General features: G+C 44.1%; 1 protein-coding gene across 5 annotated transcripts in view; it reads right to left on the minus strand.

Annotated features, from left to right (window-relative positions):
* ATP10A (ATPase phospholipid transporting 10A (putative)) overlaps nucleotides 1-18,707 on the minus strand; it is a 199,294-nt gene that overhangs the window by 36,378 nt on the left and 144,209 nt on the right. For all 5 annotated transcript variants that reach the window (XM_045070734.1, XM_045070735.1, XM_045070732.1 and 2 more), the window contains exons 4-9: nucleotides 12,213-12,319; nucleotides 11,680-11,811; nucleotides 10,464-10,594; nucleotides 8,636-8,888; nucleotides 5,257-5,474; nucleotides 1,121-1,315 (exon numbers count right to left, since the gene is read on the minus strand). In XM_045070734.1, coding sequence (XP_044926669.1) covers nucleotides 1,121-1,315; nucleotides 5,257-5,474; nucleotides 8,636-8,888; nucleotides 10,464-10,594; nucleotides 11,680-11,811; nucleotides 12,213-12,319 — 1,036 coding nt within the window. The remainder of the gene's footprint in view (nucleotides 1-1,120; nucleotides 1,316-5,256; nucleotides 5,475-8,635; nucleotides 8,889-10,463; nucleotides 10,595-11,679; nucleotides 11,812-12,212; nucleotides 12,320-18,707) is intronic.

Raw genomic sequence — 18,707 nt, forward strand, 5'->3', positions numbered from 1 at the left:
CACCAGGAAATCCTCTTGCCTAAGGCAGATGGCGCAATCCTGTGGTCTCCAGGTGGAGGGACCTTGTCTGCTCTGAATTTACCAGGCCCCCTGGGGCTTTTGCAGGTCATGTGGCAGGAGCAGGAGCATGGGGGCAGGGGGCTGTGTTACTGCCAGATCTGCTGCTGTGAAGAGGGCAGAGACCATTGGTTTACCCCACATCCCACACCAATGGTTCCATCAGTGGAACCTGCTAGAAGGGTTGACTCAGAGGAGGAAAAGGGGTCTGGGAGAGTGGGGGGTTGAGGGGCAGACCTATGGCATGCATCTAGCCCCATGGTATCTTTATTTTTACCCATTTAAAGTTGCTTAGCTTCATTATGCACATCCCTCCTTAGGTGCACCCCCTCCCCCCTTCCACACACTCCTCCCAGTGAGTACAGGACTTTCTGAGAACAACCAGGATTATAGAGGACATGTTTGCACATGCAACTTTACTCTCTTCACAGAAAACCTTATAATTAACCCCCCAAAAAACCAACTTGGGTATTGCTGTTACTACCACCTTAAGTAACTTGTGATTGATTCTTGACACTTATCCTTGAAAGACAATGTTAAAGACCCTTTTTACATCAAATACATTTATTGTATGCTAAGACCTTCTCTGAGCCCTTCCTCTAAACCCTCACCACTACCCCCCCCTGTCACAGATAAGGTGCCTAAGGCATAGGAGGGGAATGGCTTGCCCAAAGCCACTCAGCCAGTTGGTAAAGTCAGGATTCAAGTCCAGGAGATTTGTCTGGGCCCTGAGCCTGTCCCATTCACTCTCTTGAGAATTAGGAACCCTGAACTTTATTGTAGATTATGCAGGGCAGCCCCACTCCATAGGTTGTTGTATGTCCCACCCATCATGGGCTCAGAAGTTTTTCCTCTCCACTTGGCCCCAATTCCCTTACCTGCCCACCATAGCCCAGGGACAGCACCACAGAACCAGTGAGCAGCCCTCCATGAAGCCTGCTGCTAACCTCCCATTAAACCTGAGAGGTGCTGAGCAGTCTTGCTGGAAAAAGGTTAGACTGACAACATTGGGCCCACACTGAAGGTCAAAGTCTCGGCTTCACAGAGATACCCCAGAACCTACCTTTTGTCGTGGCTGATCCGGGGATGTGACTACTACTGTATTGCAGATGGTGAGTGCAATGAAGAAGTCAAACACGTCAGAGAGCTCCGGGGACAGGTGGGCCAGTGGGTGTTCCTGGTGCCTTGTGATAGCCAGGCACCTGTCACATTCACTCACCTTATCAAACAGCTTTGGATCAGGTGTAATGTCTTTCTCCTGGAAGAAGACAGAGAATGAGAGGTGAGTATAACCCAGTGAAAACGTCTTAGGCTTGACTGTTTAAGGCACTCTGATTTTATTATAAGCTGTAAAGACACCTTCATCTGACTCATGTACATATGCCATTTTATAGTGATGAATAATGTATAATTGGTAGAAGAATATATGACCTACATATGAAATGAAAAGCATATGTTCTTATATATAACACGTGTTCTCATTATAAAGTAATACAGCAAAGAATATATTATTCTAACATATCTGACTCAGAGAGACTTGAAAAAGACAAAGAGGAAAATTTAACAAATCTGTATCACACCACCTCACAGTTATACATACTTTTTGAAACACATACTTTTTGTCTCCTTCTAGTCTTTTTTCTTCATCGAATATTTTATACATTTAACTTCATCGAATATTTTATACATTTCCTTTTGACATAAACCCAGAAGTGGAATTTCTGAACCATATAGTAATTCTATTTTTTAGTTTTTGAGGAACCTCCATACTATTTTCTGCAGTGGATGCACCAGTTTGCATTCCTATCAACAGTGTAAGAGGTCCCTTTTCCCCATAACCTTGTCAACACTTCTTATCTCTTGGCTTTTTGATGACAGCCATTCTAAAAATGTGTGAAGTGATACCTCATTATGCTTTTGATTTGCATTCCCACCTTAAAATTATACAATGTTATATGTCAATTATATCTTAATAAAAAATTTATACATTGGCAGTGTACATTTTCCCCAAAACACTATATACAGTTGATCCTTGAACAATGCAGGTATTGGGGCACTGACCCATGTGGAGGCAAAAAGTCTATATAACTTTTGACATTCCTAAAATTAGCCTACTACTAATTGGAGGCCTTACTGATAACACAAACAGTTGACTAATAATAAATTTGTTTGTTATGTGTATTATGTACTATATTCTTATAATTATGTAAGTTAGAGAAAATAAAATATTATTATGAAGGGGCATCTGGGTGGCTCAGTTGGTTAAGCATCTGCCTTCGGCTCAGGTCATGATCCCAGGCTCCTGGAATGGAGCTCCACATCGGGCTCCTTGCTCAACAAGGAGCCTGTTTTTCCCTCTACCTCTGCCCCTCCTCCCCATTCATGCTCTCTCTCCTGCTCTCAAAATAAATAAACACAATCTCTAAAAAATTTCTTTAAAAGTAAATATTATTATAAAAATCATAAAGAGGGCGCCTGGGTGGCTCAGTGGGTTAAAGCCTCTGCCTTAGGTTCAGGTCATGATCCGAGGGTCCTGGGATCAAGCCCCCCATCGGGCTCTCTGCTCAGCAGGGAGCCTGCTTCCTCCTCTCTCTCTGCCTGTCTCTCTGCCTACTTGTGATCTCTGCCTATCAGATAAATAAATAAAATCTTTAACAAAATCATAAAGAAAGTACAGTACTGGATTTATTTTTAAAGACAGTCTCTTCAGTAAATGGTGCTAGGAAAATTGGAGAGATATATTTAGAAGAATGAAAGTTGACCATTCTCCTACACCGTACACAAAGATAAACTCGGAATGGATGAAAGACCTCGGTGTGAGACAGGGATCTGTCAAAATCCTAGAGGAAAACATAGGCAGTAACCTCTTTGACAATGGCCACAGCAATTTCTTTCAAGACATGTCTTCAAAGGCAAGGGAAACAAAAGTGAAAATGACCTTTGGGACTTCATTAAGATAAAAAGCTTCTTCACAGCAAAGGGAACAGCCAACAAAACACAGAGGCAACCCACAGAATGGGAGATACTTGTAAATGACACTACAGATAAACGGCTAATATCCAAGATCATAAAGAACTTCTCAAATTCAATATCCAAAAAACAAATAATCAAGTCAAAAAATGGGCAGAAGACATGAACAGACACTTCTCCAAAGAAGACATACAAATGGCTAACAGACACATTAAAAATGTTCATCATCACTAGCCATCAGGGAGATTCACATCAAAACCACATTGAGATAATACCTTATACCAGACTGAATGGCAAAAATTGACAAGGCAAGAAAGAAAAAATGTTGAAGAAGCTGTGGAGAAAGGGGAATCCTCTTACACTGTTGGTGGGAAGGCAAGTTGGCATAGCCACTCTGGAAAACAGTAGGGAGGTTCTACAAAAACTTAAAAATAGAAATACTCTATAACCTGGCAATTGCACTACTGGGTATTTACCACAAAGATAGAGATGTAGTGAAAATAAGAGGCATGTGCACCCCAATGTTCATAGCAGCAATGTCCACAATAGCCAAACTGTGGAAAGAGCCGAGATGCCCTTCAACAGAAGAATAGATAAAGAAGATGTGGTCCATATATACAATGGAGTATTACTCAGCCATCAGAAAGGATGAATACCCAACTTTTGTACCAACATGAATGGAACTGGAGGAGATTATGGTGAGTGAAATAAGTCAAGAAGAGAAAATAAATTATCATATGGTTTCACTTTTATTTGTGGAACATAAGGAATAATATGGAGGACATTAGGAAAATGAAGTGGGGGGAGGAATCAGAGAGGGAGACAAACCATGAGAAACTATGGACTCCAGGAGACAAACTAAGGGTTTTAGAGGGGAGGAGGTTGGGAGATGGGTTACTCTGGTGACGGGTATTAAGAAGGGCACAGATTACATGGAGCACTGGTTATTATATGCAAACAATGAATCATGGAACACTACATCAAAAACTAATGATGTAATGAATGGGGACTAACATAACACAATGAAAAAAATTATAACAAAAAAATAAAAATAAAAATCTGTGTAAATGGCCTTGCACAGTTCAGGCTTGTGCTGTTCCAGGGTCAACTGCCGTCTGAACTTTCCCAGGCTTTTTTTTTTTTTTTAAGATATTATTTATTTATTTGACAGAGAGAGAGAGAGATCATAAGTAGGCAGAGAGGCAGGCGGAGAGAGAGGAGGGAAGCAGGCTCCCTGCTGAGCAGAGAGCCCTGAGCAGGGCTTGATCCCAGGACCCTGAGATCATGACCTGAGCTGAAGGCAGACACTTAACCCTGAGCCACCCAGGCCCCTCAGGCTTTTAGGGATCATTTGAAAATATAACTTTGAATAACTTCAAAACAGACATACAATGATTCATTTGGCCATTCTTTTATCACTGAATACATTTTTTTTTTCCCCACTGATAAACTGCTTTGCACAAAAAACTGGCTGAATCAGTAAATTCCTAGGTCAGAAAGTTTGAATATTTTAAATACTCCTGGAACCATATTGCTAGATCAAGGTCAGGAAAGCTTTGCTCCAACACAGTCCTCCTCCTGTCAGGCACGAGAACCCTCCTCCCAGGTGCCCCTGTGTAAACCCACCAATCAGCAACTGCAGTGTAATGGCAGCCTCTATATGGGTTTCTAAGGACAGAAGAGACTCAGGCCACCACAAAGTGATCAAAATGGATTCTCCCTCTCTGCTCTTAAAACATTTCAGAAGTGAAAGGATTTTTTAGAGATCCTCATTCACTCACTTCTGGAAATTTCCCTGCCTGACCAGAAGGGTCCATAAATGTTTAGGCAGCTGGCAAGGCAAAGGGGAAAGAAGTTTATTGGATTTGGGCTCCTCTAATGAAAACTCCCCCCCCCCCCCCGCCGGCTTTACTTTTTCACAGTTGTCATCTTGCTCTGATGTTTTATTCATTCCATTTGGCAGGACGGACTTCCTCTCCAGCACCCATCTGGATAGTTCACTGGCATTCCCCCATCCTTAGGGCCCAAGGCCAAGGGGCCATGTCAGTGTTTTAGGGGGAAGGTGTTGGCCACAAAAGTTCTGTTAACTGAGCAGAGCCAGGCCCCCCAACAACAGCTGATGCATACTGTTACATGTAGACACTTTGGAGGAATGGAGGGAAGCAGCAAGGCCAGGAAAGGTGACGCTGCCCCAGCATTGGCAGCTGCCATGCTCTAAGTGGGACTCACCATGGGGCTACTGAAGGCTGTGTGCTTGGATAGCATGCTGGCCCGCTTGGCCTCGGCCCGGCTGCCTGTGCGCCGATGGGACTTGGTGCTCTGGCTCCTATGCATGACTCGGACGCTTTGGTGGCTCCCTACGCTGCCACGCTGGGGCAGCGAGCCCCCTCTGGGCACTGCCTCTTCCTCTTCTGAGTCTGCTTCCTGGTACCTGGCCAGACGCTGGGCTGTGGGCAGAGGGACACGGGGTGACACATCACAAGGAGGGTAGGAAAATGAAAATGATTCTGAGCACTCATCACCCTCGCTTGCTTAAAGGTAAGGCCACATCTAATGAGAGTTTCCACTGAGAGGTGGAGGCCGCTTTCATTTTATCTGGACCTACAGTCAAACTGGTGAGGCTGACATTCTTAGCCCACTGCACAGATAAGCGCACTGAGTCATAGAGAACATAAGGAACTTGCTAATAAGCACACAGGACTCATCCAGGTCAAGGTGATGCCAAAGCTCAGGTCCAGTGCCTTTTGGTACAGTAGCCATCCCAGTCCACAAACAAGTAAGGAGTAGACAGAGATCGGTTCACATACAGCCCCTCCATTCGGGCGGACCCCAGGTGTGATGAATGGGGTTTGGGCAGCAGATGACAAGGACAAAGGAGGGGAAGACGATGAAGGCCTAGCCCACAGAATAGCCTGGCTCCAGGATTTGCCCTTTAACTTGGGGTCGTAGAAGCACCTGGCTCACTGGGGCTGTCAGGACATGTCACAAGTTGAATCTCTACCCTGTACTCACACAAAAGTAATGGTTCTCAGGCTGTGCTGATGGTGCTTTCCTATGAGAAATCCTTGTTCAAGGCCAGGTAGGTGGTAGGTACTGCCTGCATTTACCCTGTATGGATGAAGCCTTACCCAACAGGGAAGCTCAGAGTCCTTGTAGGTTGCACAGGGTGGACAAATGCTGCCAGGATAGAGACCCAGCAGGCAAGGCTCCACTAAAGACGACCTTGACTGCATTGTTATGCTTGAGCCCTCAAGGCGGCACTTCCCAGAAAAAGTCCCTGTGGTCCTGTGACCCCTCAGTGAATTACAAGGTCCTTCTGCACTGCTTCTTGCTAATGGATGGCTCTGAACACATTTTTCTGGCTTTGCCCAGTTAGTTCGACTTGTTTCATTATGGATGAGCAAGGAGACTATTCATGAAGATTACTCATTCAAAACAACCAATTACTAGGAACTCCAAAAGCATGTCGAGTGCTGGGTATGAGCACAAGGTATCTCCGCACATGGTCTGCCTGAGGGGCTGAGAAGGGCCCTCTAATCTGGGCATGTCTGTGGCGTTGATCTGTCCTATAAGACAGGCCTTATATTCAACATCTTTATTTAGGAAGACTTTTCTTTAGGGATGGGAAAAACAGAAAAAAAACAGAGGTAAGAAAAGGTGAGTCATCCATGGTCACAAGGCCAAATAACTGCCGACACCAGGATTCAACTCAGGGAGTCCCTTACCCCAGAAGTAAATCTCCTCCTGCCCATCCCACCCACGCCTGGCTGATGGATGTCCCAGTTTGGTGGTAAATGAACGACAAGGAAGAACAAAACCCAGATGCAGTGCTGTCAAGCTTCTGGGCTTGTGCATTAGGAGCCTGGTGTCAACCCCTCGAAGGATGGCAGTCCGTGCCACCCTCTTGCAGCACTAGATGGATATTAGTCTAAAAGAAGCAATCCCTCAGACCACTGCTGATGTGTCTGTGGTCTACAATGATACAACGATGTGACCCCTCAGTGATACCCTCAGTGTTGCTGGGGAAGACGGAGGCAAGAAGCAGGTCATGCCTCATTCTGGGCACACAATGTCACCAGACAAGAGATCAGAGATGGCCCAACCCACTGTCTTGATATATGTGAACTAGGCTCATTGTACAAAGTCAAAGTCATCTTAATTCATTTTACTAATAAGATCTAAGAGGTCAGGTCATGGGCAGTAACAGCTGAAGTTGCTCTTGGTCTCAGGTGCATGTCAATGACTGATGACAGCACTTCTTTCAAACATGCAGCAGAGAGGCCTGCATGTTTTGGTCTTCACTAGAAATGCTTTCCTGTGTCTTCTAGGGGCAATGCAATCCTTTGGTTTTATGATAAGCATCTGACAACTGTCAAAATTTTTCTGTAATCTTAGTTGGGATTCCGCCCATGGAGCCTCAGGTCCAGCTTTCAAAGGCTGCTTCTGACCCAACTTCAGACCTGGGTCTCTGGCTCCTTTACAATTAGGCTAAGCTCTGCTTTTAGGCAAATGGGACTCTTCTGCACAAGGCTGAGGAGTTATGGAAGGGAGAGTGTGAGGGGGACAGATGGACAGTTATTGACCATGTATTTTGGGTGGCAAATAAAACAATAAACATAGTGGATAAGTTCCTGTGACTTCTGTTTGATATGATTACTTTAATTTTACATAAAGGGCCTTACTGGATATCATAATTCTCAGTCTCATGAAACTCACAAAAACCCCATGCCTCTTACAGATCTTTCCCGCCATATCCCCCTAAAGAACAGCTTCCTAATTATGTCCATGTACTAATTCCTGTTCTTTATTTGCTTCTGTTCCCATGGCAAGACTTCCTTCACATTTTCAGATGCTGTTGCAGGAAAAAGAGGGAGTCCAAGCTGCAGAGCGGGTTTACCTCTCAAAGGTACCACGGCACCACAAACACTACTGTGGCACCAAGACCCTTATCATGGTGTCCTCTCCTGGGTCTGATGGGTGTTTAGTCATACCCTCCACTTATGAAGTGGATGGCTCCTGTAGGGGTTCAGGGAGGACAGAGGCAGCAAAGGATAAAGAAAGGAGAGTTGGGAGGAGCAACCACCATAAAATTCAAATGGGTGTGATATTTCATTCCAGCTTTCACGAACAGCATTTTCTAAGGCAAAGAATACAGCATGAAATGCCCAATGCCTTTCTGAGACTTTCAGCTAATAACAAGAGGACTGACAGGTGACAACAAAAACAACTCTTCATTTCTTGGTGTGGTAAAGAGACTGGGTGCCTCAGAAATGAGTTTCTCAAGAATGCCCTCCTTGGTTCTCTTGCCTGGCAGAAAATGAGTGTTTTAAGCAGATGCCCACCACACTGAGATACTGCAGTGAATAGGGTGCTGTCAGAAACATGGAATTCTGTATTTGTTTCTATAAATGCTGCCACACTTCAGTCTCCTGAGTTGCTCCAACAGCCTTTCCATGTTTTATTCTCGCTCAAAAATCAGCAATCTCTAAAGTTTGTATGTGTGTGTGTGTGCGCGCGCATGTATGTGTGCCCAGGCATGCATGCATGTAGCTTTGACAGAGCGGCTCTCTGTCCAGCCCAGACTGGGAGTCCCCACCCCCAGACTCACCATTTGCATCATGGGAATATTCTATGCCAGACACAGTGCATCTTCGGAAAACCATCTTATTCTCAGTTAAAGTGCCAGTTTTATCTGAGAAGATATACTGTATCTGCCCTAAGTCTTCTGTGATGTTCAGAGCTCGACACTGCAGCTGTGAGTCTGTTTCTTCATCATACAACTCTGTATCCTGATGAATGAAGTACACTTGGCATACTTTAACAATTTCAATGGAAACATATAAGGAAATTGGGATCAAAACCTAGAAGACATAAGGCATACACATGAACACTTAGGAGGACTAGGGAGCTGCAGAAGTAGTCCAAACTACTCAAAGGACAAATGACTACAACCACAAGTAAATAGGGACTATACTGTACCTTTAAGAGCTTAACCAGGTTGGTTTAGAGTCAGTATTGGAAAAGTATGAGGATATTGGCAAAAAGTTTAAACTAGGACAGCCTATGGTGTCACTGCAGAGCAGAAATCCACTATCATGTCTGGAAGAATGGTAACCATGGCTTGGATAGAAGCAAGCATTTTCGTATTACTAAGTTGTGCTTGAGAGAAGCTAGGAAAGGAAAGAGGAGAAAGAAAGAGAAAAAAAAAAACACAAGGCACAGTCAGAGTCCTCATAAGCAAAGTCACCTCGCACCACAGCGGCACTTGGCCCCCAGGCTCTCCCAGGGCTCCTGGCAACAAGAGCTTCCCATCCCGCAGACACAACCCCATGGTTCAGAAGAGAGAGTCCTTCCAGAGGCTGGTTGTGTTGAAGGACAGTTTCTGGCATCTTGTACAATACAGAGCAAAGGGAGGAAGGCTTTGGGAAGAATATTTACAGTTATACTTTGACAATTTAAGAATAATCTTCATGAAGTCAGTGTTTAAATTCTTTTTAGTAACAGTATTGAATTGATGTTCATGGGCTCAGAATATCATATCCAGACAGACTAACTGGGTTCTCCTGGTAACTTAATGTTAATGCAACATCTACCATACTACCACACTACTCTAGTGCTACTACTACTACAAATCTAGAATGAAATTTGCATTCATAAAAAAACTATTTGGAAAGTTCCTGTTGTATGAAACAAATGTGATAAAAGACAACAGATCTCCCCTCATAGATAAAGGCTAAGCAGAGTTCCTCTGTGAACTTTGTGTTCCTAAGATGACACTCACTGTCCCTTCCCTACTTTTAAACAAGACTTTTGGGCATAGATTCTCACTTAGTGATGGGGAATTGCTCATGAGGCACATGAACTAATAATACTAATGGTAATAATAATAAAAATAAAAACCAATGCTGCAAAATGCAATGTGATAGCCTGAATTCAATCTTGGAACAGATAAAGTACATTACTGTAAAGACTAGTAGAAGCCAAATGACATCTAGAATTTATGGCAAAGTACCAAAGTTGGTTTCTTGGTTTCAAAAATTTACCATAGTAATGTAGTTAAGTTCACATCAGGGGACTCTGGATAAGGGACATATTGGTACTCTCCGCACTATTTTTTGTAACTTATCTGTAAATCTTAAAATTATCCCCAAATAAAATTTAGGGTCCTTTAAAAGAAGTGATTGAATAGAAAAATAAAGCACAATTACCCAAAATCCAACCTTGCAAGGCCTAAGAATCCTAGGAAAATGTTAACTTGAAAAGCACCCAAAAAAGACCCTATAGATAAATTAGGTAGAAAAGTAAGAAGCAGCACATTAGGTAGATCTGTGGTCCTCCCAGGACCAGAATTTATAGGACATTCTTAGCAGAGTATGATAACTTTAAGTTCTTATCAGAAAATTAAGCAATTATCAAATGGTACTTAATACTGTTACCTGCAGAACTATTATCATTGTCAAAAACGAGTAGACTGCAGCCGTGACTGGGGATAAAGAGCTGCCGTCAGACTCAGGGACATCAAATAATGATTTCTTCTCCTGATACCGCCGTACCCACAGTCCGTGTCCTACAGCAACATTCAAAAAGAAACATCATTCATCCAATGGGAAAAATAAGAAACCACTAGTACAAATTAAAGCAAAATTTTAAGACTATGGACACAGGCACACTGGGTCTCATTAGCCTGCCCTGCCATGTAAGAAAGAAAAAGGGCACGGCAGGGACTGTTGGCACCCACAGTTGGATTGCTGGAAGGCACTGGTTCTTGACTCTCCCTTGCGTCAGGCACTTCCCATGACTGGCACTGAAAAGCACACCGGTCATGAGGCAGAAACTGGGTATGGGCTGGCAGCTAGCAATGGGAAATCCCAGAAAAGGAATTTCCCAGCATGTGCCTCACAAAACACGTCTTGTCAGTAGGCCTACTGCCTGTTATTGACCCTTGCTATAGATTCAAATCGCACATGTCATGGACTCTCAAAAGCCAGTGGAAATGCACATTATTTCTTCTACTGGGTCCCATGCCTATCTGATAACAGAAGCCCTTTTCATGACCCATACCTGTGTCTTTCACCACTGAGCTCTAAGACCACATCACACCTGTCCGCTTCATGATGGTAGCTAGAAAGGGAATGTGGTGATGATCATTTACACAGAGGCTCAACACAGTTCCCTGCAAGGTACTCCCAAGGCAGCATGCCGGGTCTGGAGCCCATCAAAGGCTGGACAGCACCAGAGTCCATGTGCAAGCTAACTGCTAGCCCTTTCTTAGGACACAAATGCTTTTTTTCCCCCTTTTCTCGGAGAGTTCTGATTAGGAGCATTTGTACTTCTCTTGCTCTGTTATTCTCAGTTTATCACCAGGTAACTAATACTTCTTCTGCTGAAATCATAACTGCTGTGATTAAACCATTCTTCCATCCAAGAAGTTTCAAATTTGAAAAGTAGCATTACTTTGTAAAGATCATTTATCTAGGCCTCTCTAACATGGCCTGTACTGATGATGCAACCAGCCCTTGAGTCTAAGTGGATGACAAACGTGTGTTTTAACTTTAGAGAGGTGGGTCAGAATGAGTGGCCGGCAGCCCACTGGGCTCACCTGGAGGCTGTCCGGCAGTGCCCTTTTATTTGTGACCCATGAGAGAGACTTACCGACCGCAGAAAACAGAGACATACAGATGAGGAGGAGGACACACCAGAGCACATCGCAGTTCATCTGCCTCTCAAGCTGGCTGCGTTTGTAACGCGGCCCGCTGTTGTTCAGCAGAGCCTTGGTTTCATGGCCTGTGCAGGGAGCAAGAGGGATGTGATAAATCGATGCCCAGCAGCGAAGTGACCACATGCCCCGGCCCATGGACCGAAGCATAGTGCTGCCGTCCGTTCATACTTACAGGATAGACTCAGTCAAAATCACAGGGTATGAAATGAATCCCAAAACGTAACAATCATGGAGAAATAATGGGAAGAAATCAGTTAAAATGCTAGGAGAGAACACTTTTCGTTGAGATACTACTAGAAATTTTTCTTCTTTCTGTTTTCTGGGCTTTCTAATTTTTTACAATGTCTACATGCTACTTGCGTAATCAGAAAAAAAAAAAAAAGGGCAAGGAGCAATGTTCAAGGACACCCAGCACAGGTGGCAAGCCCTTAGCGCCACAGACCGCATGGGCCATGGCCATGCCTACCTGCATAGATGACGATGCCAACGACAGCTTCCGTGTTTCTGATTGTACACCCTCGCAGCAGCAGGTTTTCTTTATACAGCCCAGCCTTCTTCCCATTGTCATGTATCCTGTAGAGGAAAAGGTGGCAGGCATCACAGGGATGTTCTCAAGCACCTTGCATCTCAACCAGCACTACCTGGGGAAAAGAAGATCTGGATGCTGGGAAGAGAAACAGGGAACTCCGGGAGTGAGTGGCTTGTCTCCATGGATCTCTGCAAGACCTGAGAGGGAGCTTTGCTCACTAGTAAGTGGGCTTCTAGAAGTATCTCAACAGCTGGCTGTTTGTTTATTTTGTCCATGGGCTTTGTGAGATAGTAAGATAGATATATCTCTTCCCCCTGTTCCTGACACAGGGCTCTTAAAAACCCTGCTATATACGGTGCTACCAGGATCTTTTGTTCTAATACTTAGTCTTTGACTCCAGTTCCCAGAAAAGGACTCCTAAAATTCTTGTAATTTCCCAGTGATAAGAGCACTAGGAACATCTCTGAACCCAGTTTTTCCTGACATAGGATACTACATCCTTTTTAATTTCCTGGGAGACAGGAGTAGGTTTTGATCTTATGAAGACATTCTGGGTGGACTCCTGGTTGTGGTTTAGTCACCAGAAAGACGAAGGCAGGACTAGAAACTTAAGAGTTTTCAGCCTCACCTTCCATTCTCTAGAGAGTGCAGAGGAGCTGGAAATTAAATTAATCATAGATTGTGCCTATATGATGAAGCCTCCATAAAATCCCAATACCAAGGGGTTCGGAGAATCTCTGGGTTGGTGAACACATGGAGATGCTGGAAGAGTGATATGCCCAGAAAAGTCATAGAAGCTCTGCACCCCTTCCCACATTCTTTGCTCACACATCTCTTCCATTTGGCTGTTCACCTGTATCCTTTATCATATCTTTTTATAATAAATGTAAACAGTAAGCAAATTGTTTTCTGAGTACTGTGAGATGCTCTACAAAATTAATCAAACCTGAGAAGGGGACTATGGGAATGTCGGATTTATAACAGATCAGTCAGAAGGACAGGTGACAGCGTGGACTTGCGGTTGGCATTTGGAACAAGGAAGTCTTGTGGGACTGAGCCTTAACCTGGAGGATCTGACACTGTCTGCAGGGAGTTTCAGAATTGAGTTAAATTATAGGACACCCAGCTGCTGTGACAGAATTGCTGGATATGTACGAAAAACCCACATGAGCAAATTGCTGTCAGCATCACAGGCTTGTTTTCATCACAGGGACAGACCACAGCTAGAGAGGGCAGACCTGGGAACCGTAAGACTGAGTGAGAAGTTGGCCAGGGAAGGTTGCTCTGTGGTCTTATGCCTGTTTCCTGCTCATCGTGGAGAACACTGCTCCTCATCAGTACCTTGCATTGTCACAAATAGACAAATTTTTCTTTTTCTTTAAGCTTTTATTTAAATTCCAGTTAGTTAACATACTGGACTTTAATATTTAATATTATTATACATTATTTATTTGTTTATATTTATATACATTTTATATATTTATTTATTATATTATTTAATATTATTTTCAAGTCTACAATACATTTTCAATCTGCAATATACTACAATATAATACCCGGTGCTCATCACGAGTGTCCTCCTTAATCCCCATCGACAATTTAATTCATCCCTCCTCCAACTTCCCCTCTTGTCACCATCAGTCTGCCTATAGTTAAGAGTCTCTTTCTTAGTCTGCCCCTCTTTTTCTCCTCTATGCTTACTTGTTTTGTTTCTTAAATTCCGTACATGAGTCAAATCATACGGTATTTGTCTTTCTCTGACTGACTCATTTTGCTTAGCATAATACACTCTAGCTCTAACCACATCATTAGAAATTGGCAAGATTTCATTCTTCTTATGGCTGAGTAATATTCCTGTGTGTGTGTGTCTGTCTGTCTGTCTGTATTTCTTCTTTATCCATCAACTGATGGACATTTGGGCTCTTTCCATTATTTGGCTATAGTAGATATTGCTGCCGTAAACACTGGGTACATTATCCCTTTGAATTAGGACTTTTGCATTCTTTGAGTAAGTACCTACTAGTGCAATTGCTGGATCCTAGGGTAGTGCTATTTTTGACTCTGAAGAACTTCCATACTGCTTCCCAGACTGGGTGTTCCAGTTTGCATTCCCACCAACAGAACAGGAATATTCCTCTTTCCCCACATCCTCTCCAATACTTGTTTCTAGTGTTGATTTTAGCCATTCTGACATGTGTGAAATGATATCACACTGTAGTTTTGACATGTATTTCCTGGATGATGAGTGATATTGAGCATCTTTCCATGTATCTATTGGCCAATTGCATGTCTTCTTTGGAAAAATGTCTATTTGTGTCTTCTGGCTATTTTTAAATTGAATTATTGGTTTTTGGGGTGTTGAATTTGGTAAGTTCTTCATAGATTTTAGATACTAACCCTCATTATGTGAGATAATAGATTTCTGTTGTTCCAGTTGCCTGGTCTACAGTGAGCCTGAGCAAACTGAGGCATCCTTTAACATTTCATCTGAGCCTCTGAGAAGAGCTTCTCTAGTTCAAGTCTCCTGGCTTCCTGACTCATCACAACCAATCTCTTCTAAATTAAAACTGTCCCAAAGTCCAAGTGTGATAAGAGAGCTGTTTGGCAAGACTGTTCTGTGCACTGGGAAGGGTCACAGCCTGGCCCCTTGGGAAACCGTGGAGTTCAGCTAATAAGTATTCTGCATAGCTATTCTTCCTCAGAAGATGTCATATCTCCCTAATCAGCACTTGCTGTTGGTAATGGGTTTTCCATATCAAGGCTCGTTCCTCCAGGGACCAGCAACCGGGCAGCAATCCATCAGTTCAAACACAGAGGTGTGAGGTGTACTTGTTGCTGCCCAGTTGTCCCCAGGACCAGAGGCAATAGGGTGAGAGTTCAGGGACCTTGGAGAGCAGCCAGCTGCTCTTTCCTTCCCCTGGTCACATCACCTCCAGCACCTGGGCCCTTTCCTTCCCCTGGTCACATCACCTCCAGCACCTGGGCCCTCCTCTCTTCTCCACCCCAGATAGTGGTCCACCCTCACACACCCTGACCAGCACTCTGACCACACCAAGAGTACTCTTCTTGACCACTCTTTCCTCATTTTTACATCTACTCAAATGTCAGTCCTTAATTTTACCCTCCTCCCTGGTTATTTCTTGAATCCACCTCCTTCTCCCTCCCTCTGTGCATCACTGCCCTAATTCAGGCTTCCAAGATTTCTCTGTTCAGAGACTACAACATACCCTCTGCTGGCCTGGATGCCACCAGCCTTGGTCCCTCCTGTCCATTTCTCACACAGTCACCAGAGCAACCTTTCAGTGTGTGCACCTGAATGTTGCACTCTCCTGGGAGATTCTGTGTGATCTCCTTATTTCTTCAGGCTTCACACACATAGCCCAGCTGATTCTGCAGCATCTTTGTGGGCTCTTCCTGTGCAGGCTTTGGGCTCCAGCCACCTCACACTGCACATCCTTCTACCCATGCTGCCTCTCACTGCAGTGCAGCCAGTTAGTCTAGAGGAGCCTAGCCTGCTAGCCTGGGGTCACATTTTATAAACTTCAGGAAGGTTTTCTGGGTTAAGCTCCCCAGGCCTTGCAGCCAGGAAACTCTACAGTATTCTTTGATGCCTCTTTGTTTGTGTCCACTTCTAAACATGAGCTTCTCAAATCTTATTCTGTTTGGCACCCCTGATATCTATCTCTAAGCCTGGCAAATGCTGAAGGTTGCATTGTCCGCAGCTTTAGGTTGGGTCCATCCAATGGTTATGTCATAAGGACAGGGCTGTGAACACAGGCAAGGGAGGATGACAAACTCATTCCTTGGCTCCTTTTGGGGAGTGAGTATTGGGCTGGGTGTGTCCCTAGACTAGGGCTATGAGCCTCCCCAGGTAGCCCCCTTGACATGAGTCCAAGTGGCCATTCCTGCCCTGGGGCCACTGGACCTCACAGTGGTGGCAGCTCCGCTGCTACTAACTCTTGTGGCTCCATCCACTCCTGTTTCAATGGACCTTAGCAAAAAGACCCCTCTCCACATATGTGAATCTGAGTGCCAGATCTGTTGCCCGAGGGAACTCTGAGTGACACATAGAGAGAAAGAAATCATAGAAGAATTTTCTTTAAGTTAATAGTTGATCAAGTTTTTATCTAATGTAAGTGCAGAAATAACCCAATTGTGTGTTTTATGTCAATGGTAGATTTTCTTGAGATATAAATGTCAATTAAAGGTGTCAAGGTAAAATAAATTTTTCTAGTTTTAACGAGTCCAATTGGTACAGTTCATCTTAATGCCTGGTCATTGGTAATGAGTACATCTCGGACATAAACCCATAGTTCCATCCAGACACTGGGCTGGGGGGTGGTAAGGACCCATGAGGGCTCTCGTACTACTGTCTCTTACAGGTGACAGTGGTGCTGGAGTGTGTCATCTGCAGGGCAGGGAGACTACCCCAACAAGCATGAACAAGTTTGCAATGGCCGTTCCCAGCCCTAGGTGGTCCTATAAGGCTCTGAAGCATGCAGGGAGGGAGCTCAGGACTTACTCTGTAGAAGACTTTGGGATCAGAAATAGAACCTGTATGTACAATTTGAAATGGAATTTTATTTCAGACTAAACCAAACAACCTCTCTGCTTTATTCCTAAAGGTAAACGAAAATGTTTGATTGACTGGTGGCTTCAGAAATCACCCACCATATGTCATGAGGTTGGCTGAGCACAGCTGAGCTGGGTGCTCTGAGCTGCTGGGGCACACAGTCACCGAGCTGGTCTCCATTCACAGGAGACCATTCACAGCCCAAAGAGGCTGCAATGCCTTGGTTCAGGGAGAAGTAGCCCACAGGGGTGGAGAACAGGATTTCGTTAGTGCTTAACTGTGGGATTGTATTAAACAATGGTGAGCATTAAGGTGCCCTTGAATAATGAAGGTCCTAACACTTTTTTAAAAAATTTTAACAGCTTGAGATACATTTCACATACTATAAAATTTACCTGTTTAAAGTGTACAGTTGAGCATTTTGTTCTTTTTTTTTTTTTTTTTTTATTCACACAGCTATCACTACCAGGTAATTTTAGAGCACATTTTCCACCCCAAAAGGAATCCCCATAACCACTGGCAGTCACTCCCCATTCCCCTTCCACACCTCCAACCCTGAAAATTACTAACCTGCTTTCTATCTATAAAGACATTCTTATGAAGACATTTCATCCCAATGGAATCACATACCATGGCTAATACCACTCTCTTGTCCAACATGTTATAATACACCTCATGCTTCCTCCACAGACAGTTAAAGGATTATTTCTGTTGTTGCCGTGCACATGAATTTCTTTCTTTCTTAATTTCTAAATACATGATCTTACTTTTTCTTGGAATATTTCAAGCCTATCTTAGAATTTCTGTATTTTCTTACCCATATACTAAAACAATTAAAAAAAGGGAAAGAAATAATTCACCTCATTCGTCACCATATTCTTTTCCTTCATTCTCATGTCAGCCACTGTTACTTCCAACATTAGGAGGAAGTCATGTTAGGAAATGTAGAATAATTTGCCTAGTGAGTGGGAAAAGCTAGAATTCAGACTTGGGTCTTCTTGCTATAAACCCAAGCTTGGGTCTAAGTGCAAATGGCTAAAGTTTTGAGTTCAGATTGGCTGGTCCAAATATGAGTGAAACTGGTATTGCTGGTATAAAGGGCAGCTGGGCTTGGCCTGGGCTCCCTGGCTGGAGTGAGGTCACAGGACAGCAGCGGAGTCAAGGCTGAAGGGAGGCCATCCTCAGCAGATAAGAAATCCAGCAAACCAGCCTACGAGGGAACTGGCTGCTGATCTGCTCCCTGGGTCTAAACTGCAGATCTACCTCCCAAGTTAGCCCCACCCCGAGCATAAGGACCAGTATGGGAACGTGGCCTCCCTTCTCTCAGGGGAGGAACAGGTGCCCCCCCCCAGACACTCCACTTACCTGCCCCTACTCCCCTCACTCTTTCTGGAGCACTTCAGCCTGGCTAGGGAGTAGAGCTGCTCATGCTGGTTGCAGCACAGCACCAAACGGAGAAACTTTAACACACAGTCACCTATGTCCCACCTCCTGAGACCCTGCCTCAGTTGGCCTGCTAGGAGAGAGGCCCATCGGCATCATGACCTTCCAGCGGCCAATCCAAAACAACTGGCTTGGTGGAAATGGTAAATCACAATTAAACCAGAGTCCAAGTATGCAAAGACCTGAACTGGTAGCCTGGCAGCATCTAGACTAGCAGGATTTGGGACCAGGCTTGGAGGTGAGTCTCACTGCAGATGACAGGGTGGAGAAAGTATGGCAAAACTAGGGAGCAGAGTGGGGAAAGATTCATGCAGCAGGCAATTGTCCTTCTTGCCTTTCTTTCTCAGGAGACGGACCAGTGAGGTCACTCATGTTAAAAACGTTTGTTGGAGATATCTGCTGCAGAAGCTGAGTAA

This window comes from Mustela putorius, unplaced genomic scaffold (assembly GCF_011764305.1).
Source record: "Mustela putorius furo isolate JIRA1106 unplaced genomic scaffold, ASM1176430v1.1 tig00003972_pilon_pilon_pilon, whole genome shotgun sequence".
NCBI lineage: Eukaryota > Metazoa > Chordata > Mammalia > Carnivora > Mustelidae > Mustela > Mustela putorius.